This window comes from Oncorhynchus gorbuscha, linkage group LG10 (assembly GCF_021184085.1).
Source record: "Oncorhynchus gorbuscha isolate QuinsamMale2020 ecotype Even-year linkage group LG10, OgorEven_v1.0, whole genome shotgun sequence".
Classification (NCBI taxonomy): Eukaryota; Metazoa; Chordata; class Actinopteri; order Salmoniformes; family Salmonidae; genus Oncorhynchus; species Oncorhynchus gorbuscha.
The window spans coordinates 99,913,094-99,937,922 of NC_060182.1; the positions used below are offsets into that span (position 1 = coordinate 99,913,094).

Consider the following 24,829-nt stretch of genomic DNA (forward strand, 5'->3'; position numbering starts at 1 on the left):
GACAGAGAGCAGAGACAGTAGGAGGCGTCAGACAGAGAGCAGAGACAGTAGGAGGTGCCAGACAGAGAGCAGAGACAGTAGGAGGTGCCAGAGAGCCAGCAGAGACAGTAGGAGGCGCCAGAGAGCCAGCAGGGACAGTAGGAGGCGCCAGAGAGCCAGCAGAGACAGTAGGAGGCGCCAGAGAGCCAGCAGAGACAGTAGGAGTCGTTAGACAGAGAGCAGAGACAGTAGGAGGCGTCAGACAGAGAGCAGAGACAGTAGGAGGCGTCAGACAGAGAGCAGAGACAGTAGGAGGCGCCAGAGAGCCAGCAGAGACAGTAGGAGGCGCCAGAGAGCCAGCAGAGACAGTAGGAGGCGCCAGAGAGCCAGCAGAGACAGTAGGAGGCGCCAGAGAGCCAGCAGAGACAGTAGGAGGCGCCAGAGAGCCAGCAGAGACAGTAGGAGGCGCCAGAGAGCCAGCAGAGACAGTAGGAGGCGCCAGAGAGACAGCAGGAGGTGCCAGACAGACAGCAGAGACAGTAGGAGGCGCCAGAGAGCCAGCAGAGACAGTAGGAGGCACCAGAGAGACAGCAGGAGGTGCCAGACAGACAGCAGAGACAGTAGGAGGAGCCAGAGAGCCAGCAGAGACAGTAGGAGGCGCCAGAGAGACAGCAGGAGGTGCCAGACAGACAGCAGAGACAGTAGGAGGCGCCAGACAGACAGCAGAGACAGTAGGAGGCGCCAGAGAGCCAGCAGAGACAGTAGGAGGCGCCAGAGAGCCAGCAGGAGGTGCCAGAAAGCCAGCAGAGACAGTAGGAGGCACCAGACAGACAGCAGAGGCAGTAGGAGGCGCCAGAGAGCCAGCAGAGACAGTAGGAGGCGCCAGAGAGCCAGCAGAGACAGTAGGAGGCGCCAGAGAGACAGCAGGAGGTGCCAGACAGACCGCAGAGACAGTAGGAGGAGCCAGAGAGCCAGAGAGCCAGCAGGAGGTGCCAGACAGACCGCAGAGACAGTAGGAGGCGCCAGACAGACAGCAGAGACAGTAGGAGACGCCAGAGAGCCAGCAGGAGGTGCCAGAAAGCCAGCAGAGACAGTAGGAGGCACCAGACAGACAGCAGAGGCAGTAGGAGGCGCCAGAGAGCCAGCAGAGACAGTAGGAGGCGCCAGAGAGCCAGCAGAGACAGTAGGAGGCGCCAGAGAGCCAGCAGAGACAGTAGGAGGCGCCAGACAGACAGCAGATATACACTACTTACCTCCTGGACGTTGTTCTTGGAGAAGACAGCAGGAAACTGCAGCTCTCGGACTTCAGTCAGAGTCTGGAGATAAACATGGTATCATTGACAATACTGTAGTACTATTCACCCTGGTGAGTTTATATATAGTACTATTCACCCTGGTGAGTTTATATATAGTACTATTCACCCTGGTGAGTTTATATATAGTACTATTCACCATTGTATGGTACTCACCCTGACCCTCTCCATCTGTGTCCTGAAAGGACAGAGCAGCTCAAACAGGATCAGACCCAGAGAGTAGATATCCACTTTGTGAGAGTACAAGTCACCAGACAACTGGAGAGGAGAGAGAGCAAGGCTATGGTTACAGTTAGATAGATAAACATCTCTAATCTAGAAGACTACACAGTTCAGGGTAACAAGAGAGTAGATGTCTACTTTGTGAGAGTAAAGGTTAAGACACGGATAGACATCTTGGTTACATCTCTATTAGACAGCTCTACGAGTCTAACAGGAGGAGTTACCAGACAGACAATTTACCAGTCTAAAATATCTATTACATGAACCAGGACAGGGGGAACCCTTCCTCAGATCTGTTCCTCGACACAATCCTGTCTCTACGGAGAATTCCTTTGATTTCATGGCTTGGTTTTTGCTCTGACAACAGTGGGACCATATTATAAACTAATAAATGTCCCTTTTTCAGGACCCTGCCTTTCAAAGATAATTCGTACAAATCCAAATAACTTCACAGATCTTCATTGTAAAGGGTTTAAACACTTTCGCATGCTTGTTCAAATGAACCATAAACAATGAATGGTGGAACGGTCATTAAGACACTAACAGCTTACAGACGGTAGGCAATTAAGGTCACAGTTATGAAAACTTAGGACACTAAAGAGGCCTTTCTACTGACTCTGAAAAACACCAAAAGAAAGATGCCCAGGGTCCCTGCTCATCTGCGTGAACGTGCCTTAGGCATGCTTCAAGGAGGCATGAGGACTGCAGATGTGGCCAGGGCAATAAATTGCAATGTCCGTACTGTGAGACGCCTAAGACAGCGCTACAGGAAGACAGGATGGACAGCTGATCGTCCTCGAGTGAAGACCACATGTAACAACACCTGCACAAGATCGGTACATCCAAACATCACACCTGTGGAAGAGGTACAGGATGGCAACAACAACTGCCAGAGTTACACCAGGAATCCACAATCCCTCCATCAGTGCTCAGACTGTCCACAATAGGCTGAGAGAGGCTGGACTGAGGGCTTGTAGGCCTGTTGTAAGGCAGGTCCTCACCAGACATCACCGGCAACAACATCGCCTATGGGCACAAACCCACCGTAGCTGGACCAGACAGGACTGGCAAAAAGTGCTCTTCACTGATGAGTCGTGGTTTTGTCTCACCAGGAGTAATGGTCGGATTCGCGTTTATCGTCGAAGGAATGATCGTTACACCGAGGCCTGTACTCTGGAGCGGGATCGATTTGGAGGTGGAGGGTCCGTCACGGTCTGGGGCGGTGTGTCACAGTATCATCAGACTGAGCTTGTTGTCATTGCAGGCATAATCAATGTTATGTTGTGGTTACAGGGAAGACATCCTCCACCCTCATTTGGTACCCTTCCTGCAGGCTCAACATGACATGACCCTCCATCATGACAATGCCACCAGCCATACTGCTCGTTCTGTGCATGATTTTCTGCAAGACAGGAATGTCAGTGTCCTGTCATGGCAAGCGAAGAGCCCGGATCTCAATCCCATTGAGCACGTCTGGGACCTGTTTGATCGGAGGGTGAGGACTAGGGCCATTCCTCCCAGAAAGGTCTGGGACCTGTTTGATCGGAGGGTAAGGGCTAGGGCCATTCCCCCCAGAAATGTCCGTGAACTTGCAGGTGCCTTGGTGGAAGAGTGGGGTAACATCTCACAGCAAGAACTGGCAAATCAGGTGCAGTCCGTGAGGAGGAGATGCACTGCAGTACTTAATGCAGCTGGTGGCCACACCAGATACTGACTGTTACTTTTGATTTTGACCCCCCCCCTCCTTTGTTCAGGGACACATTTTTCCATTTCTGTTAGTCACATGTCTGTGGAACCTGTTCAGTTTATGTCTCAGTAGTTGAATGCTATGTTCATACACATTTACGTTTACTGAAAATAAACGCAATTGACAGTGAGAGGACGTTTCTTTTTTTGCTGAGTTTACACAGGTGTGTTCCTTTCCAAATCATGTCCAATCAATTGAATTCACCACAGGTGGACTCCAATCAATTTGTTGAAACATCTCAAGGATGATCAATGGAAACGGGATGCACCTGAGCTCAATTTCAAGCTTCATGAAATGGGTTTCCATGGCAGAGCATTGGACTCTGGATCAGTGGAAACGCGTTCTCTGGAGTGATGAATCACACTTCACCATCTGGCAGTCCGATGGACAAATCTGGGTTTGGTGGATGCCAGGAGAACGCTACCTACCCCAATACATAATGCCAACTGTAAAGTTTGGTGGAGGAGGAATAATGGTTCGGCCTTGGCCCCTTATTTCCAGTGAAGGGACGCTATCATAACGCTACAGCATACAATGACATTCTAGAATATTCTGTGCTTCCAACATTGTGGGAACAGTTTGGAGAAGGCCCTTTCCTGTTTCAGCATGACAATGACCCCATTCACAAAGTGAGGTCCATACAGAAATGTTTGCCGAGATCAGTGTGGAAGAACAAGACTGGCCTGCACAGAGCTCTGACCTCAACCCCATCGAAGACCTTTGGGATGAATTTTAACGCAGACTGCGAGCCAGGCCTAATCGCCCAACATCAGTGTCAGACCTCAGTAATGTTCTTGTGGCTGAATGGAAGCAAGTCCCTGCAGCAATGTTCCAACATCTAGTGGAAAGCCTTCCCAGAAGAGTGGAGGCTGTTATAGCAGCAATGTTCCAACATCTAGTGGAAAGCCTTCCCAGAAGAGTGGAGGCTGTTAATAGCAGCAATGTTCCTACATCTAGTGGATAGCCTTCCCAGAAGAGTGGAGGCTGTTATAGCAGCAAAGGGGGGGACCAACTCCATATTAATGACTTCCTAGAGGAGTGGAGGTTGTTAATAGCAGCAATGTTCCTACATCTAGTGGAAAGCCTTCCCAGAAGAGTGGAGGCTGTTATAGCAGCAAAGGGGGGGACCAACTCCATATTAATGACTTCCTAGAGGAGTGGAGGCTGTTATAGCAGCAAAGGGGGGGACCAACTCCATATTAATGCCTTCCCAGAAGAGTGGAGGCTGTTATAGCAGCAAAGGGGGGGACCAACTCCATATTAATGCCCGTGATTCTGGAAAGAGATGCTCGACGAGCAGGCGTCCACATACTGCTGGTCATGTAGTGTTCGGTCTTACCTGCTCTGGGCTCATGTATAGTTTGGTGCCGACTTGTCCAGTGTGACGGGCGTAGCTGGGCATGGGAGTTAGGGGTCCTGAATCATCCTCATCCTCTTCCTGGTCCATGGCCGTCACCAGACCAAAGTCTCCAACCTTCACCACATCATCTACTGTGAAGAAGATATTGGAGGGCTGGAGGAGGGAGAGAGAGGAGAGAGAAGGAGAAGAGGAGGGGGAGAGAGGAGAGAGGGAAGGGAGGAGGAAAGAGGAGAGAAGAGGAGAGGGAGAAGGAGAGAGGGAAGGAAGAGAGAGGAGGAAAGAGGAGAGAAGAGAGGAGAGAAGAGAGGAGAGAAGAGAGGAGAGGGAGAAGGAGAGAGGGAAGGAAGAGAGAGGAGGAAAGAGGAGAGAAGAGAGGAGAGGGAGAAGGAGGAGAGGGAGAGATAAGAAAGGGAAGGAGGAGAAAGGGAAGGAGGAGAGAGGGAAGGAGGAGAGAGGAGAAAGAAGGATGAGAGAGGAGAGGGAGAGAGAGAATTGTTAGATACTGGTGAAGGTAGGGCTGGGGATTGTGTGGGTGGGTGTCCATCTGTCTGTGCATGTGTCTTCATTCCTGTGTGTGTATGTATCTGTGTCGATGTCCTCACCTTGAGGTCTCTGTGCATCAGGCCCTTGCTGTGGAGGAAGTGAACAGCTTCAGAGATCTGCAAAAATATGCCCAGACACTGAGAATGTTCCCTGTGTTCAGGCAGACATCTCTGAGACATCCAATCCTTCAAGGTGTCTTTACGACACAGCTGCATCTGAATGTACAGGTAGACTTTAGGAGAGGGTTGGGGCCGCAGAGTTGGGGGGGTCCGGGAGGGGCTTGGGGCCAGGCAGAGGGAGAGGGAGGTGGGGCGTGGAGGAGAGGAGGAGGGAGGGATGGAGGGGGAGGAGGGTGGGACGGGTACGGGGAAAGGGTCGGTTCTTCTGGTGTGGGAGGAGGAGGAGCTAGCCTTCTCAGTGAGCGGGGTACTGGCCAATCCAGAGGCTTCTGAGGGGATCATGACCTCAGGGTCAGGGTCGGCGTCACGGTCGCAGCCCGAGTCCTCGAACACGATGTCAAAGGAGGACGAGGTGCAGTCGCTGGGGCCGCGGGGGGGGCATAGCTCAAAGGAGTGGGGAGTGTCTGAAGTCGAGGCCTCTGCATCTGGTTGGCTATCCAGCTCTGACATCATACTGTCCTGACCAATCAGCAGGGGGAAGGGGATGTCAGTCCCAACTCTGAAGTCCATAGCCCCACAGCCAAATCCCATGGCCCCGCCTGCGGATCTGGAGAGCATGGATTGGTCGTGGTCAGTCATGAAGGCCCCGCCCAGCCCAGACGCAGAACTCACAGGGCTGGAGACAGACGAGATGGGCACTTTGACAGACAGCACCTCCATGTGGTCGGGGGAGCTCAGAGGCCAGTCGGTAGTGCTGAGAGAGAGGAGAGGAATATTACGATCGCCATCATCCTACTTCATACATTTCAGGAACGGAAATGGGTTTTAGAAACATACAGTTTCCAGTCGGAGGTTTACTTACACCTCGGCCAAATACATTTAAACTCAGTTTACACCTCAGCCAAATACATTTAAACTCAGTTTTTCACAATTCCTGACATTTAATCCTAGTAAAAATTCCCTGTTTTAGGTCAGTTAGGATCACCACTTTATTTTAAGAATGTGAAATGTCAGAATAATAGTAGAGAATAATTTATTTCAGCTTTTATTTCTTTCATCACATTCCCAGTGGGTCAGAAGTTTACACTCAATTAGTATTTGGTAGCATTGCCTTTAAATTGTTGAACTTGGGTCAAACGTTTCAGGTAGTCTTCCACAAGCTTCCCACAAGAAGTTGGGTGAATTTTGGGTCAGGTTTGTAGGCCTCCTTGCTCACACACACTTTTTCAGTTCTGCACACACATTTTCTATAGGATTGAAGTCGGGGCTTTGTGATGACCCCTCCACTACCTTGACTTTGTTGTCCTTAAGCCAGTTTGCCACAACTTTGGAAGTATGCTTGGGGTCATTGTTCATTTGGAAGACCCATTTACAACCAAGCTTTAACTTCCTGACTGATGTCTTGAGATGTTGCTTCAATATATCCACATAATTTTCCAACCTCATGATGCCATCTATTTTGTGAAGTGCACCAGTCCCTCCAGCAGCAAAGCACGCCCACAACATTTTTTAAAATTTTATTTCACCTTTATTTAACCAGGTAGGCTAGTTGAGAACAAGTTCTCATTTGCAACTGCGACCTGGCCAAGATAAAGCATAGCAGTGTGAACAGACAACACAGAGTTACACATGGAGTAAACAATTAACAAGTCAATAATACAGTAGAAAAAGGAGAGTCTATATACAATGTGTGCAAAAGGCATGAGGAGGTAGGCGAATAATTACAATATTGCAGATTAACACTGGAGTGATAAATGATCATGTACAGGTAGAGATATTGGTGTGCAAAAGAGCAGAAAAGTAAATAAATAAAAAAACAGTATAAAAACAGTATGGGGATGAGGTAGGTAAAAATGGGTGGGCTATTTACCGATAGACTATGTACAGCTGCAGCGATCGGTTAGCTGCTCAGATAGCAGATGTTTGAAGTTGGTGAGGGAGATAAAAGTCTCCAACTTCAGCGATTTTTGCAATTCGTTCCAGTCACAGGCAGCAGAGTACTTGAATGAAAGGCGGCCAAATGAGGTGTTGGCTTTAGGGATGATCAGTGAGATACACCTGCTGGAGCGCGTGCTATGGATGGGTGTTGCCATCGTGACCAGTGAACTGAGATAAGGCGGAGCTTTACCTAGCATGGACTTGTAGATGACCTGGAGCCAGTGGGTCTGGCGACGAATATGTAGCGAGGGCCATGATGCTGCCACCCCCGTGCTTCACGGTTGGGATGGTATTCTTTGGCTTGCAAGCCTCCCTCTTTATCCTCCGAACATAACAGTGGTCATTATGGCCAAACAGTTCTATTTTTGTTCAGACCAGAGGACATTTCTCTTTGTCCCCATGTGCAGTTGCAAACTGTAGTCTGGCTTTTTTATGTAGGTTTTGGAGCAGTGGCTTCTTCCTTGCTGAGAGGCCTTTCAGCTTATGTCGATATAGGACTCGTTTTACTGTGGATATAGATACTTTTGTACCTGTTTCCTCCAGCATCTTCACAAGGTCCTTTGATGTTGTTCTGGGATTGATTTGCACTTTTAACACCAAAGTACATTCATCCCTAGGAGACAGAACGCGTCTCCTTCCTGAGCGGTATGATGGCTGCGTGGTCCCATGGTGTTTATACTTGCGTACTATTGTTTGTACAGATGAACGTAGTACCTTCAGGCGTTTGGAAATTGCTCCCAAGGATGAACCAGACTTGTGGAGGTCTACTATATTTTTTCTGAGGTCTTATTTCTTTAGATTTTCCCATGATGTCACGCAGAGGCACTGAGTTTGAAGGTAGGCCTTTAAATACATCCACAGGTACACCTCTCTAATTGACTCAAATTATGTCAATTAGCCTATCAGAAGCTTCTAAAGCCATGACATATTTTCTGGAATTTTCCAAGCTGTTTAAAGGCACAGTCAACTTAGTCTATGTAAACTTCTGACCCACTTGAATTGTGATACCGTGAATTAGAAGTGAAATAATCTGTCTGTAAACAATTGTTGGAAAAATTACTTGTGTCCTGCACAAAGTAGATGTCCTAACCGACTTGCCCAAACTATAGTTTGTTAACAAGACATTTGTGGAGTGGTTGAAAAACAAGTTTTAATGACTCCAACATAAGTGTATGTAAACTTCCGACATCAACTGTAGCTGTGACTCTCGCTCAATTAACGGCTGTCCATTTCTGACAAAAAGTTCCCCCCAGCCAGGCTCTCCTGCCTGGTGTTACACTGTAATAGTTCCTACCTGGTGTAACATTATGGTTCCTACCTCTCCTCCAGCCAGCGCTGGTCCTGTCCCTCCTGCCAGCCCTCTGGAGGGCTCTCCTGCCAGGCGTTGAAGTAACGGATGATCCCTGGGTGTTCAAGCTTGGCCAGAGCCTTCACCTCTCTCATCACCTTCTCCCTGGCCAGCTCTCTGTTGGGTAAGAGCTGGTCAATACACAGGCTAGCGGGTTTAGTAAACACAGGTACTTCGTTTGTAACAATGCTGAAGCCCGTTACCTGTTGGGAAGGCGGATCCTCTTGATAGCATAGTTGCAGTCGTCCACCTGGTTCCGAGCCTCAAACACGACACCAAACCCTCCTCGACCCAGACACTGTACCGGCTCAAAGTCTGTCAGGTACCTGGGAGACAGACAGAAGAGGAAGAGTCTATTGTCGAATGGACACAGATACAGTGAAAATCAGCAGCTTCTCTTCCCAGAGAGTGGTAGATACTGGCTATCAGCTACTATACAGTATCAATACTGGGGGGCTATCAGCTACTATACAGTATCAATACTGGTGGAGGGCTATCAGCTACTATACAGTATCAATACTGGTGGGGGCTATCAGCTACTATACAGTATCAATACTGGTGGGGGCTATCAGCTACTATACAGTATCAATACTGGGGGGGGGCTATCAGCTACTATACAGTATCAATACTGGTGGAGGGCTATCAGCTACTATACAGTATCAATACTGGTGGAGGGCTATCAGTATCTACTATACAGTATCAATCAACTGGTGGAGGGCTATCAGCTACTATACAGTATCAATACTGGTGGAGGGCTATCAGCTACTATACAGTATCAATACTGGTGGAGGGCTATCAGCTACTATACAGTATCAATACTGGTGGACTGGGGGGGCTATCAGCTACTATACAGTATCAATACTGGTGGAGGGCTATCAGCTACTATACAGTATCAATACTGGTGGAGGGCTATCAGCTACTATACAGTATCAATACTGGTGGAGGGCTATCAGCTACTATACAGTATCAATACTGGTGGAGGGCTATCAGCTACTATACAGTATCAATACTGGGGGGGCTATCAGCTACTATACAGTATCAATACTGGTGGAGGGCTATCAGCTACTATACAGTATCAATACTGGTGGAGGGCTATCAGCTACTATACAGTATCAATACTGGTGGAGGGCTATCAGCTACTATACAGTATCAATACTGGTGGAGGGCTATCAGCTACTATACAGTATCAATACTGGTGGAGGGCTATCAGCTACTATACAGTATCAATACTGGTGGAGGGCTATCAGCTACTATACAGTATCAATACTGGTGGAGGGCTATCAGCTACTATACAGTATCAATACTGGTGGAGGGCTATCAGCTACTATACAGTATCAATACTGGGCTATCAGGGGGGCTATCAGCTACTATACAGTATCAATACTGGGGGGGGCTATCAGCTACTATACAGTATCAATACTGGTGGAGGGCTATCAGCTACTATACAGTATCAATACTGGTGGAGGGCTATCAGCTACTATACAGTATCAATACTGGGGAGGGCTATCAGCTACTATACAGTATCAATACTGGTGGAGGGCTATCAGCTACTATACAGTATCAATACTGGTGGAGGGCTATCAGCTACTATACAGTATCAATACTGGTGGAGGGCTATCAGCTACTATACAGTATCAATACTGGGGGGGCTATCAGCTACTATACAGTATCAATACTGGGGGGGCTATCAGCTACTATACAGTATCAATACTGGGGGGGCTATCAGCTACTATACAGTATCAATACTGGGGGGGCTATCAGCTACTATACAGTATCAATACTGGTGGAGGGCTATCAGCTACTATACAGTATCAATACTGGGGGGGGCTATCAGCTACTATACAGTATCAATACTGGTGGGGGCTATCAGCTACTATACAGTATCAATACTGGTGGGGGGCTATCAGCTACTATACAGTATCAATACTGGTGGGGGCTATCAGCTACTATACAGTATCAATACTGGGGGGGCTATCAGCTACTATACAGTATCAATACTGGGGGGGGCTATCAGCTACTATACAGTATCAATACTGGGGGGGCTATCAGCTACTATACAGTATCAATACTGGGGGGGGGGGGCTATCAGTTACTATACAGTATCAATACTGGGGGGGCTATCAGTTACTATACAGTATCAATACTGGGGGCTATCAGCTACTATACAGTATCAATCAGCTACTACAGTATCAATACTGGGGGGGCTATCAGTTACTATACAGTATATATACTGGGGGGGCCATCAGTATGAGTAGGGTTCCATTTTGGACGTAGCTTTAGTGAATCAGTTGTCAGGTCTGTTTTAATGTCAACACCGTACGATACCTGGATACATATTCACTGGGGCGGGTCTCCATGACAACCGTCTCATTGGGTTCGGCCACCTCAAGGTCATACTTGCTGTCTGTCTGACACTGAGTCTCCGACTCCTTGCGTTGCTACGGAGATCAGGATAGAGACAGGATTATTAATTAATTAATTAACATTGATCCAGAAACAACAAAAAACACTTCTGAACACCCCCCCTCCCCCCTCCCCCCCCACCGCCCTCCCCCACCCCCTCCCCCTCCCCCCCCCAGTATCCCCACCCCCTCCCACCTCCCCCTCCCCCTACCCCCTACCCCCCTCTACGTACAGTATCAAACGCTAGCTACTTCACAGTACACCAAACAAACGTACCCGTATGTACTCCACCGGGGCGGGGGGTTGGAAGAACTTCCTGACTATATAGGTGGTAGCAGCGATACAGAACACCATGGTCCCGAGAATCTCTTTCCACCAGGGCAGTAACAGGACCGGATCCTTCCTCCTCCTCTCCCCCACTGCACCACCACCCTTCAGCAGAGACACCTCCGCCACGCCGCGTCGCCCACGGTAACGCTTACTGTATTGGTAGTAGTACCCGTTGTCTGGGGAACAGAGAGAGGAACCAGTCAATCAATCAAACAAACTCAATAACTTGTACTATTATAAATCAACAATGCATTTCCATGTCATTTTTAACAACATGGTAAAACAAGAAGAGGTGGTTAGGATTTTATACTAGGAGGTTATAAAAGGTTATAACATGTTATAACAGTATACTAGGAGGTTATAACAGTATACTAGGAGGTTATAACAGTATACTAGGAGGTTATAACAGTATACTAGGAGGTTATAACAGGTTATAACAGTAGGTTCTTACCATACGGGTACTGCAGGACTGACAGAGCTCCGTTGCTGTATTCTTCATGAGAGAACTTGTCGTTGTTCAGACATTTGTCAAACTCATCAGAACCAACCAGAACAGGAGTCCGAGATGGAGAATCTGCGTGAAAGAGACACTGCATTAAAACTCACTCCAGACAGCAGGCTGGGCACACTGTAACTCCAGACAACAGGCTGGACACACTAACTCCAGGCTGGACACACTAACTCCAGGCTGGACACACTGTAACTCCAGGCTGGACACACTGTGACTCCAGACAGCAGGCTGGACACACTGACTCCAGACAGCAGGCTGGACACACTGTGACTCCAGACAGCAGGCTGGACACACTGTGACTCCAGACAGCAGGCTGGACACACTGTGACTCCAGGCTGGACACACTGTAACTCCAGGCTGGACACACTGTAACTCCAGGCTGGACACACTGTAACTCCAGGCTGGACACACTGTAACTCCAGGCTGGACACACTGTAACTCCAGGCTGGACACACTGTAACTCCAGGCTGGACACACTGTAACTCCAGACAGCAGGCTGGACACACTAACTCCAGGCTGGACACACTAACTCCAGACAGCAGGCTGGACACACTGTAACTCCAGGCTGGACACACTGTAACTCCAGGCTGGACACACTGTGACTCCAGGCTGGACACACTGTGACTCCAGGCTGGACACACTGTGACTCCAGGCTGGACACACTGTGACTCCAGGCTGGACACACTGTGACTCCAGGCTGGACACACTGTGACTCCAGGCTGGACACACTGTGACTCCAGGCTGGACACACTGTGACTCCAGGCTGGACACACTGTGACTCCAGGCTGGACACACTGTGACTCCAGGCTGGACACACTGTGACTCCAGGCTGGACACACTGTAACTCCAGGCTGGACACACTGTAACTCCAGGCTGGACACACTGTAACTCCAGGCTGGACACACTGTAACTCCAGGCTGGACACACTGTAACTCCAGGCTGGACACACTGTAACTCCAGGCTGGACACACTGTAACTCCAGGCTGGACACACTGTAACTCCAGGCTGGACACACTGTAACTCCAGGCTGGACACACTGTAACTCCAGGCTGGACACACTGTAACTCCAGGCTGGACACACTGTAACTCCAGGCTGGACACACTGTAACTCCAGGCTGGACACACTGTAACTCCAGGCTGGACACACTGTAACTCCAGGCTGGACACACTGTAACTCCAGACTCCAGGCTGGACACACTGTAACTCCAGACTCCAGGCTGGACACACTGTAACTCCAGACTCCAGGCTGGACACACTGTAACTCCAGACTGGACACACTAACTCCAGGCTGGACACACTAACTCCAGGCTGGACACACTAACTCCAGGCTGGACACACTAACTCCAGGCTGGACACACTAACTCCAGGCTGGACACACTAACTCCAGACAGCAGGCTGGACACACTAACTCCAGACAGCAGGCTGGACACACTAACTCCAGACAGCAGGCTGGACACACTAACTCCAGACAGCAGGCTGGACACACTAACTCCAGACAGCAGGCTGGACACACTGACTCCAGGCTGGACACACTGACTCCAGACAGCAGACAGGACACACTGTGACTCCAGACAGCAGACAGGACACACTGACTCCAGGCTGGACACACTGACTCCAGACAGCAGGCTGGACACACTGTAACTCCAGACTCCAGACTGGACACACTGTAACTCCAGACTCCAGGCTGGACACACTGTAACTCCAGACTCCAGGCTGGACACACTGTAACTCCAGACTCCAGGCTGGACACACTGTAACTCCAGACTCCAGGCTGGACACACTGTAACTCCAGACTCCAGGCTGGACACACTGTAACTCCAGACTCCAGGCTGGACACACTGTAACTCCAGGCTGGACACACTAACTCCAGGCTGGACACACCAACTCCAGGCTGGACACACCAACTCCAGGCTGGACACACCAACTCCAGGCTGGACACACCAACTCCAGGCTGGACACACCAACTCCAGGCTGGACACACCAACTCCAGGCTGGACACACCAACTCCAGGCTGGACACACTAACTCCAGGCTGGACACACTAACTCCAGGCTGGACACACTAACTCCAGACAGCAGGCTGGACACACTGACTCCAGACAGCAGGCTGGACACACTGACTCCAGACAGCAGGCTGGACACACTGTGACTCCAGACAGCAGGCTGGACACACTGACTCCAGATAGCAGGCTGGACACACTGTAACTCCAGACTGGACACACTGTAACTCCAGACTGGACACACTGTAACTCCAGACAGCAGGCTGGACACACTGACTCCAGACAGCAGGCTGGACACACTGTAACTCCAGACAGCAGGCTGGACACACTGTAACTCCAGACTGGACACACTGTAACTCCAGACTGGACACACTGTAACTCCAGGCTGGACACACTGTAACTCCAGGCTGGACACACTGTAACTCCAGACTGGACACACTGTAACTCCAGACAGCAGGCTGGACACACTGACTCCAGACAGGACACACTGTGACTCCAGACAGCAGACAGGACACACTGTGACTCCAGACAGCAGACAGGACACACTGTGACTCCAGACAGCAGACAGGACACACTGTGACTCCAGACAGCAGACAGGACACACTGTGACTCCAGACAGCAGCTGGACACACTGTGACTCCAGGCTGGACACAGACAGGACTGGACACTGTGACTCCAGGCTGGACAGCAGACAGGCTGGACACACTGACTCCAGACTGGACACACAGGACACACTGGACTCCAGACAGCAGGCTGGACACACTGTAACTCCAGACTGGACACACTGTAACTCCAGGCTGGACACTCCAGGCTGGACACACTGTGACTCCAGGCTGGACACACTGTAACTCCAGGCTGGACACACTGTAACTCCAGGCTGGACACACTGTAACTCCAGGCTGGACACACTGACTCCAGGCTGGACTCCAGGCTGGACACACTGTAACTCCAGGCTGGACACACTGTAACTCCAGACAGCAGGCTGGACACACTGACTCCAGACAGGACACACTGTGACTCCAGACAGGACACACTGTAACTCCAGACAGCAGGCTGGACACACTGTGACTCCAGACAGCAGGCTGGACACACTGTAACTCCAGACTGGACACACTGTAACTCCAGGCTGGACACACTGTAACTCCAGACTGGACACACTGTAACTCCAGACAGCAGGCTGGACACACTGACTCCAGACAGGACACACTGTGACTCCAGACAGGACACACTGTGACTCCAGACAGGACACACTGTGACTCCAGACAGCAGACAGGACACACTGTGACTCCAGACAGCAGACAGGACACACTGTGACTCCAGACAGCAGACAGGACACACTGTGACTCCAGACAGCAGACAGGACACACTGACTCCAGACAGCAGGCTGGACACACTAACTCCAGGCTGGACACACTGTAACTCCAGGCTGGACACACTGTAACTCCAGGCTGGACACACTGTAACTCCAGGCTGGACACACTGTAACTCCAGGCTGGACACACTGTAACTCCAGGCTGGACACACTGTAACTCCAGGCTGGACACACTGTAACTCCAGGCTGGACACACTGTAACTCCAGGCTGGACACACTGTAACTCCAGGCTGGACACACTGTAACTCCAGGCTGGACACACTGTAACTCCAGGCTGGACACACTGTAACTCCAGGCTGGACACACTGTAACTCCAGGCTGGACACACTAACTCCAGACTGGACACACTGTAACTCCAGACTGGACACACTGTAACTCCAGACTCCAGACTGGACACACTGTAACTCCAGACTCCAGACTGGACACACTGTAACTCCAGACTCCAGACTGGACACACTGTAACTCCAGACTCCAGACTGGACACACTGTAACTCCAGACTCCAGACTGGACACACTGTAACTCCAGACTCCAGACTGGACACACTGTAACTCCAGACAGCAGACTGGACACACTGTAACTCCAGACTGGACACACTGTAACTCCAGACTGGACACACTGTAACTCCAGACTGGACACACTGTAACTCCAGACAGCAGACTGGACACACTGTAACTCCAGACAGCAGATTGGACACACTGTAACTCCAGACTGGACACACTGTGACTCCAGACAGGACACACTGTGACTCCAGACAGGACACACTGTGACTCCAGACAGGACACACTGTGACTCCAGACAGGACACACTGTGACTCCAGACAGGACACACTGTGACTCCAGACAGGACACACTGTGACTCCAGACAGGACACACTGTGACTCCAGACAGGACACACTGTGACTCCAGACTGGACACACTGTGACTCCAGACTGGACACACTGTGACTCCAGACTGGACACACTGACTCCAGACTGGACACACTGTAACTCCAGACTGGACACACTGTAACTCCAGACTGGACACACTGTAACTCCAGACTGGACACACTGTAACTCCAGACTGGACACACTGTAACTCCAGACTGGACACACTGTAACTCCAGACTGGACACACTGTGACTCCAGACAGCAGACTGGACACACTGTAACTCCAGACTGGACACACTGTAACTCCAGACAGCAGACTGGACACACTGTGACTCCAGACAGCAGACTGGACACACTGTGACTCCAGACAGCAGACTGGACACACTGTAACTCCAGACAGCAGGCTGGACACACTGTGACTCCAGACAGCAGACTGGACACACTGTAACTCCAGACAGCAGGCTGGACACACTGTGACTCCAGACAGCAGACTGGACACACTGTGACTCCAGACAGCAGGCTGGACACACTGTAACTCCAGACAGCAGGCTGGACACACTGTAACTCCAGACAGCAGGCTGGACACACTGTAACTCCAGACAGCAGGCTGGACACACTGTAACTCCAGACAGCAGGCTGGACACACTGTGACTCCAGACAGCAGGCTGGACACACTGTAACTCCAGACAGCAGACTGGACACACTGTAACTCCAGACTGGACACACTGTAACTCCAGGCTGGACACACTGTAACTCCAGACAGCAGGCTGGACACACTGTAACTCCAGACAGCAGGCTGGACACACTGACTCCAGACAGCAGACTGGACACACTGTGACTCCAGACTGGACACACTGTAACCCCAGACAGCAGGCTGGACACACTGTAACTCCAGACTGGACACACTGTAACTCCAGGCTGGACACACTGTAACTCCAGACTGGACACACTGTAACTCCAGACAGCAGGCTGGACACACTGTGACTCCAGACAGCAGGCTGGACACACTAGCTCCAGACTGGGCACACTGTGACTCCAGACAGCAGGCTGGACACACTGTGACTCCAGACAGCAGGCTGGACACACTGACTCCAGACAGCAGGCTGGACACACTGTAACCCCAGACAGCAGGCTGGACACACTGTGACTCCAGACAGCAGGCTGGACACACTAACTCCAGACAGCAGGCTGGACACACTGTGACTCCAGACAGCAGATACAGTCATAGAAGTACGTACGTATGAGAGGTTTCCATCTGATGGTAGGGACGGTGTCCGGGTTCGGACCGGGCCCGTTTAGGGCTTTAGATGGGAACCTTTCTGAGATCTTGACGGACGACTGCAGGTACAGCTGGCCCTGATACATACCTGGGAAGGGACAAGGTTAGCACTGATACTGACAACCAATCACAGGACCTGAGGGAGAGGCTTAGCACTGACAACCAATCAAAGGACCTGGGGGAGAGGCTTAGCACTGACAACCAATCACAGGACCTGGGGGAGAGGCTTAGCACTGATAACCAATCACAGGACCTGGGGGAGAGGCTTTGCACTGATAACCAATCAAAGGACCTGGGGGAGAGGCTTTGCACTGACAACCAATCAAAGGACCTGGGGGAGAGGCTTTGCACTGACAACCAATCAAAGGACCTAGGGGAGAGGCTTAGCACTGACACTAACAGTCATTATTTAAAAACATCTCCAGCTATGTGAGAAAGTCAATCCCCTGAGAACCGTCTGGTGAATCTGCCAGCAGTTGATAACAAGATGTCTACCTTGAGACTGTCTTCTGATCTACAGCGGGTACAGATGAATGAAATGGCTCCCCCATAGTGCCTGACAGTACAGTGTCTGTGATAGTCTGTTACCGATCGTGTTTGGTTACGCAGGTATACGCTGGACTCAGTAGCTCCCAAAGCCTCCCCCGTAGTGACTGTGTAAGCCTATGGTGTCTGGTGTTAGCGTCCGGATTAGGGGTCAGAGGTTAGGGTTTTACATACCCAGGTATACGCTGGACTCAGTAGCTCCCAAAGCCTCCCCCGTAGTGACTGTGTAAGCCTATGGTGTCTGGTGTTAGCGTCCGGATTAGGGGTCAGAGGTTAGGGTTTTACATACCCAGGTATACGCTCGACTCAGTAGCTCCCAAAGCCTCCCCCGTAGTGACTGTGTAAGCCTATGGTGTCTGGTGTTAGCGTCCGGATTAGTGGTCAGAGGTTAGGGTTTTACATACCCAGGTATACGCTTGACTCAGTAGCTCCCAAAGCCTCCCCCGTAGTGACTGTGTAAGCCTATGGTGTCTGGTGTTAGCATCCGGATTAGTGGTCAGAGGTTAGGGTTTTACATACCCAGGTATACGCTGGACTCAGTAGCTCCCAAAGCCTCCCCCGTAGTGACTGTGTAAGCCTATGGTGTCTGGTGTTAGCGTCCGCTTTAGGGGTCAGAGTTTAGGGTTTTACATACCCAGGTATACGCTGGACTCAGTAGCTCCCCGAGCCGCCTCCATAATGTCCTCGTCCTCCTCCTCCTGCTCCTCCGCGTCAGGACGACTGCTGTAGGGCGTGTCATCAAACAGGCTGATGGGCGTTACCTTCCCCCCTCCAACCAACCAGGCAGAGGCTATGGGCGTGCAGAACTACAGGGGGAAACGTGTGTCAAAACTAGGCTGAACACAGAATAGAGAGGTTGGAGATAGCCTGGTCACAGATCTGTTTGTGCTGTCTTGACAATTACCATAGGAGTTCTCGAGACAGAACAAATACATCTGGGATCAGGCTAGGTTGGAAAACAGTAGAACCGCCATAGGTCAAAAGCCATTTGACGTTTGAAAATATCTGCCATGTCCTGCTCCTTCCCTGACTTTACTAGAGCTCTATTGACCTGTTGAGTGTAGGGGGCAGCATTTTGATGATTGGATAAAAAAATGTAACCAACTGAAACTGTCTATTTCTCAGGCCCAGAATCTAGAATATGCATATAATTGTCAGATTATGATAGAAAACACTCTAAAGATTCCAAAACTGTCAAAATATTATATATATATATATATATATATATATATATATATATATATATATATATATATATATATATATATATATATATATATATATATATATATATGCCATTTAGCAGACGCTTTTATCCAAAGCGACTTACAGTCATGTGTGCATACATTCTACGTATGGGTGGTCCCGGGGATCGAACCCACTACCCTGGCGTTACAAGCGCCATGCTCTACCAACTGAGCTACAGAAGGATATTGTCTGTGAGTATAACAGAACTGATATTGCAGGTGAAAACCTGAGGAAAATCCAACAAGGAAGTGTTGTTTTTCCTGAAGGCTCTCTGTTCCATTGGATGCCTTGCCTCCATTTAAAGGGATATCAACCAGATTCCTTTTCCTATGGCTTCCTCAAGGTGTCAACAGCCTTTAGACATAGTTTCAGGCTTTTATTTTGAAAAATGAGCGCAAAAGATCACATCGCGTCATTGGATGGCTGGGTGCCAGCCATTGCCAGCCATAAAACGTTTGACATGTTTCTGTGGACATTACGGATACTATTTGGAATTTTTGTCTGCGATGTCGTGACAGCTCTTTCCTGTGGATTTCTGAACATAACGCGCCAAACAAATGAAGGTATTTTTGATATAAAATAATCTTTATGGAACAAAAGGAACATTTATTGTGTAACTGGGAGTCTCGTGAGTGAAAACATCCGAAGATCATCAAAGGTAAGCAATTCATTTTATTGCTTTTCTGACTTTCGTGACCAATCTACTTGGCTGCTAGCTGTTCGTAATATTTTGTCTGCTGAGAGAGATGTCCTAACGCTTGTTATGCTTTCACCGAAAAGCTTTTTTGAAATCTGACTCGCCAGGCGGATTTTTTGTGATTTCATGAACTGTAGAAAAATCAAAACATGTTGTGTGTTGCAGTAGACCTTTAGAATAATAACAAACATATCCTTGACTCTATCCAGCGAACGACGTCAGCCCACCGAATGACAAATGGACGATAACGGTGCAAGCTACTTCACAATGTAAATCAGATCGAACTGAATGACGAGGGTGAAGAAGACAATTTAATTTAGAACAATGAGGAATTGGTGCTACGCCCATTTCTCAGCGTTCAGGGTAATAATTTGACAGCAAGTCTCGCGGGTTTGATTACTTTGCTCTTTCACGTTTTACTGTGTAAAAAGAAGCTGCTACAGGACTGTTGTATCTGCTGAAACTCTATTTCCAATCACATGTAAGACAAATGAAAAACATGCTGTGTGTTGCCTTCAGAATAATGCAAAACATATCCTTGACTCTATCCAAGTTGATGAGTGGGAAACATACAATGCTAGTCAACCTGCCCATTGAAACTACATTGAAACTCACACATTTTAAGAGAGTTAGAATATGGGCCAGATGAAAATGGACAATAATCTGATGAGTGACACTATTATCAGTTGTCAGATTGAACAGGAATAGATAACTGCATATTGTAATTGATAGATGCAGGGAAAGGAGCATCGATTTATCAAATCCTCCTTCGGTCACATGCAGGTAAAACACTGTGATTTCCATATAGAATCTGAAAGAGCGTAATCTGCCGTTTCTATGACATTCCCTTTGTCAAATCATTCAAGAGGCTCAACTCCATTTACAAATGTCACTTTTTCCACAAAACAAAACATGCTGTCATTCAGCACATGACCAATCCCGCGGCAGCGTTGACTAACGAGCAAATAAGAGTAAAATAACAATCTTCAAATTAAAACTATTCTGTGGTCAGTGGATGAATGGGAGACAGAAACCAAGTAGAAACTCATAATGGAGCATGTGACTTCAATGAATTGGGTGATGAGGAGGATGAAGAGGGTGATTTCCTTCAGAACAATAGCATAATGATGATGAAGAACAGAGAGGTATTAAAACTGTTCCCAGACCAGCTGTCTTCCAGGACTGTTAATAGGTGTTATAGATGTATAATTACCTGCTGTTCCCAGACCAGCTTTCCTCCAGGCTGGGTGCTGAAGGCCATCACCTTCCAGTCAGGAACAGACACCTTGATGACTAGGTCTGGTGTCCCAGACCCAGGTGTGTCAGTGTGCGTGTCTGTGGTTGTGTGTCTGTGGTTGTCTGTGGTCTCCTCCATGATAACCTTCTGCCCACTGCTCCTCTGCTCCTCCTTCCACATGGCCTCGCCACTCGCCATCTCTCCCTCCAGGAAGTTACTGGTCAGCTGTTTGTCGGGAACAAACCTCAGCTCAAAGCTCCCCACGCTGAAGTTCCACCTAGACAGAGAACCAGAATGTTACAGTTCCACCTAGAGAGAGAGAGAGAACCAGAATGTTACAGTTCCACCTAGAGAGAGAGAGAACCAGAATGTTACAGTTCCACCTAGAGAGAGAGAACCAGAATGTTACAGTTCCACCTAGAGAGAGAGAGAACCAGAATGTTACAGTTCCACCTAGAGAGAGAACCAGAATGTTACAGTTCCACCTAGAGAGAGAGAGAACCAGAATGTTACAGTTCCACCTAGAGAGAGAGAGAACCAGAATGTTACAGTTTCCAGAATGTTACAGTTCCACCTAGAGAGAGAACCAGAATGAACCAGAATGTTACAGTTCCACCTAGAAGAGAGAGAGAACCAGAATGTTACAGTTAGAGAGAGAGAACCAGAATGTTACAGTTCCACCTAGAGAGAGAGAGAACCAGAATGTTACAGAGAGAGAGAACCAGAATGTTACAGTTCCACCTAGAGAGAGAGAGAACCAGAATGTTACAGTTCCACCTAGAGAGAGAGAACCAGAAGAACCAGAATGTTACAGTTCCACAGAATGTTACAGTTCCACCTAGAGAGAGAGAGAACCAGAATGTTACAGTTCCAGTTCCACCTAGAGAGAGAGAGAACCAGAATGTTACAGTTCCACCTAGAGAGAGAGAACCAGAATGTTACAGTTCCACCTAGAGAGAGAGAACCAGAAGAGAGAGAGAACCAGAATGTTACAGTTCCACCTAGAGAGAGAGAACCAGAATGTTACAGTTCCACCTAGAGAGAGAGAACCAGAGAGAGAGAGAACCAGAATGTTACAGTTCCACCTAGAGAGAGAACCAGAATGTTAACCAGAACCAATGTTACAGTTCCACCTAGAGAGAGAGAACCAGAATGTTACAGTTCCACCAGTTCCACCAGAATACAAAGAGAGAGAACCAGAATGTTACAGTTCCACCTAGAGAGAGAGAACCAGAATGTTACAGTTCCACCTAGAGAGAGAGAACCAGAATGTTACAGTTCCACCTAGAGAGAGAACCAGAATGTTACAGTTCCACCTAGAGAGAGAGAGAACCAGAATGTTACAGTTCCACCTAGAGAGAGAGAACCAGAATGTTACAGTTCCACCTAGAGAGAGAGAACCAGAATGTTACAGTTCTACCTAGAGAGAGAGAACCAGAATGTTACAGTTCCACCTAGAGAGAGAACCAGAATGTTACAGTTCCACCTAGAGAGAGAGAACCAGAATGTTACAGTTACAGTTCTAGAGAGAGAGAACCTACAGAGAGAGAGAACCAGAATGTTACAGTTCCACCTAGAGAGAGAGAGAGAAGAACCAGAATGTTACAGTTCCACCTAGAGAGAGAGAACCAGAATGTTACAGTTCCACCTAGAGAGAGAGAACCAGAATGTTACAGTTCTACCTAGAGAGAGAGAACCAGAATGTTACAGTTCCACCTAGAGAGAGAGAGAACCAGAATGTTACAGTTCCACCTAGAGAGAGAGAACCAGAATGTTACAGTTCCACCTAGAGAGAGAGAGAACCAGAATGTTACAGTTCCACCTAGAGAGAGAGAGAACCAGAATGTTACAGTTCCACCTAGAGAGAGAGAACCAGAATGTTACAGTTACAGTTCCACCTAGAGAGAGAGAACCAGAATGTTACAGTTCCACCTAGAGAGAGAGAACCAGAATGTTACAGAGAGAGAGAACCAGAATGTTACAGTTCCACCTAGAGAGAGAGAACCAGAATGTTACAGTTCCACCTAGAGAGAGAGAACCAGAATGTTACAGTTCTACCTAGAGAGAGAGAACCAGAATGTTACAGTTCCACCTAGAGAGAGAGAACCAGAATGTTACAGTTTCCACCTAGAGAGAGAGAGAACCAGAATGTTACAGTTCCACCTAGAGAGAGAGAACCAGAATGTTACAGTTCCACCTAGAGAGAGAACCAGAATGTTACAGTTCTACCTAGAGAGAGAACCAGAATGTTACCGTTCCACCTAGAGAGAGAACATCAGAACACTGTTAGCTAGAATCCCTCTAACTACTTAACTAACTAGCACTACAGATCTAAGGTTAATATAGGACAGGAAGTACTGGAGTTATGTCATAAAGATGGTCGGGGTCGGATAGTCAGGTGGATGGGAGTTGTGTTAGTTATGACTCACTTCTCCAAGCCGGAGCGTGGTCGCACGGCCCTGACGGTCTTCTGGGTTCTCTGCAGCAGCAACACATCCTCAGGCTCTGTTTCCTCCTCCCCCCAGCGGCTACAGCCAACTGCTGAGCAGATATACCTCAGCTAAGACAGAGGAAAGGGAACAGGAGGGAAGGAAGGGGGAGGGGGAGAAAGAGAGAGAAGGACAAGAGGAGAGGGGGCAGGAGAGGGAGAGACAAGAGACAAGAGGAGAGAGGGGCAGGAGAGAGAGAGAGACAAGAGAAGGACAAGGGCAGGAGAGAGAGACAAGAGGAGATGGGGCAGAGGGGACAGGAGAGAGAGAGACAAGAGGAGAGGGGGCAGGAGAGAGAGAGAGAGACAAGAGGAGAGGGGGCAGGAGAGAGAGAGAGACAAGAGGAGAGGGGGCAGGAGAGGAGAGAGACAAGAGGAGAGAGACAAGAGGGGGCAGGAGAGAGAGAGAGACAAGAGGGGGCAGGAGAGACAAGAGAGGAGGGGCAGGAGACAAGAGAGGGGCAGGAGAGAGAGAGAGACAAGGAGGGGCAGGAGAGAGAGAGAGAGGAGAGGGGCAGGAGAGAGAGAGAGAGCAGGAGAGAGAGAGAGACAAGAGGGGCAGGGAGGAGAGGGGGCAGGAGAGAGATGGGGAAGGACAGGAGAGGAGGGGGAGGGGGAGAGGAGAGGAAGATGGGGCAGGAGAGAGAGAGAGAAGAGAGAAGGACAGGAGAGAGAGAGGAGGGGGCAGGAGAGAGACAAGAGAGACAAGAGGAGAGGGGGCAGGAGAGAGAGAGAGAGACAAGAGGAGAGGGGGGGCATGGGGAGGGAGAGAGAGACAAGAGGAGGGACAGGAGAGGAGAGGGGGCAGGAGAGAGAGAGAGACAAGAGGAGATGGGGACAGGAGAGAGAGAGAGAGACAAGAGGAGAGGGGGGGCAGGAGAGAGAGAGAGACAAGAGGAGAGGGGGCATGGGGAGAGAGAGAGAGACAAGAGGAGAGGGGGGCAGGAGAGAGAGAGACAGAGAGAGAGAGACAAGAGGAGAGGGGGAGAGAGAGACAAGAGGAGAGGGGGCAGGAGAGAGAGACAAGAGGAGAGGAGGACAGGGAGGAGAGAGAGAGACAAGAGAGAGGGGAGAGGGGGAGAGAGAGAGAGAGAGAGAGAGAGAGACAAGATGGGGCAGGAGAGAGAGAGACAAGATGGGGCAGGGAGAGAGAGAGAGACAAGAGGGGGAGAGGGCAGAGAGAGAGACAAGAGGGGGCAGGAGAGAGAGAGAGAGAGAGAGGGGGCAGGAGAGAGAGAGAGAGGGGGCAGGAGAGAGAGAGAGACAAGAGGGGGAGAGAGAGAGA

The 24,829-nt window shown here is 49.4% G+C and overlaps 1 protein-coding gene across 1 annotated transcript in view; it reads right to left on the bottom strand.

Moving 5' to 3' along the window:
- The window catches only part of eif2ak3 (eukaryotic translation initiation factor 2-alpha kinase 3), a 77,836-nt gene that overhangs the window by 10,448 nt on the left and 42,559 nt on the right, over positions 1-24,829 (bottom strand). Inside the window, exons 4-16 of the mRNA XM_046367623.1 lie at positions 23,486-23,616; positions 21,033-21,333; positions 18,509-18,680; positions 17,288-17,416; positions 11,754-11,876; positions 11,249-11,478; positions 10,895-11,007; positions 8,773-8,895; positions 8,540-8,686; positions 5,224-6,037; positions 4,601-4,774; positions 1,449-1,550; positions 1,233-1,295 (exon numbers count right to left, since the gene is read on the bottom strand). Coding sequence (XP_046223579.1) covers positions 1,233-1,295; positions 1,449-1,550; positions 4,601-4,774; positions 5,224-6,037; positions 8,540-8,686; positions 8,773-8,895; positions 10,895-11,007; positions 11,249-11,478; positions 11,754-11,876; positions 17,288-17,416; positions 18,509-18,680; positions 21,033-21,333; positions 23,486-23,616 — 2,622 coding nt within the window. The remainder of the gene's footprint in view (positions 1-1,232; positions 1,296-1,448; positions 1,551-4,600; positions 4,775-5,223; positions 6,038-8,539; positions 8,687-8,772; positions 8,896-10,894; positions 11,008-11,248; positions 11,479-11,753; positions 11,877-17,287; positions 17,417-18,508; positions 18,681-21,032; positions 21,334-23,485; positions 23,617-24,829) is intronic.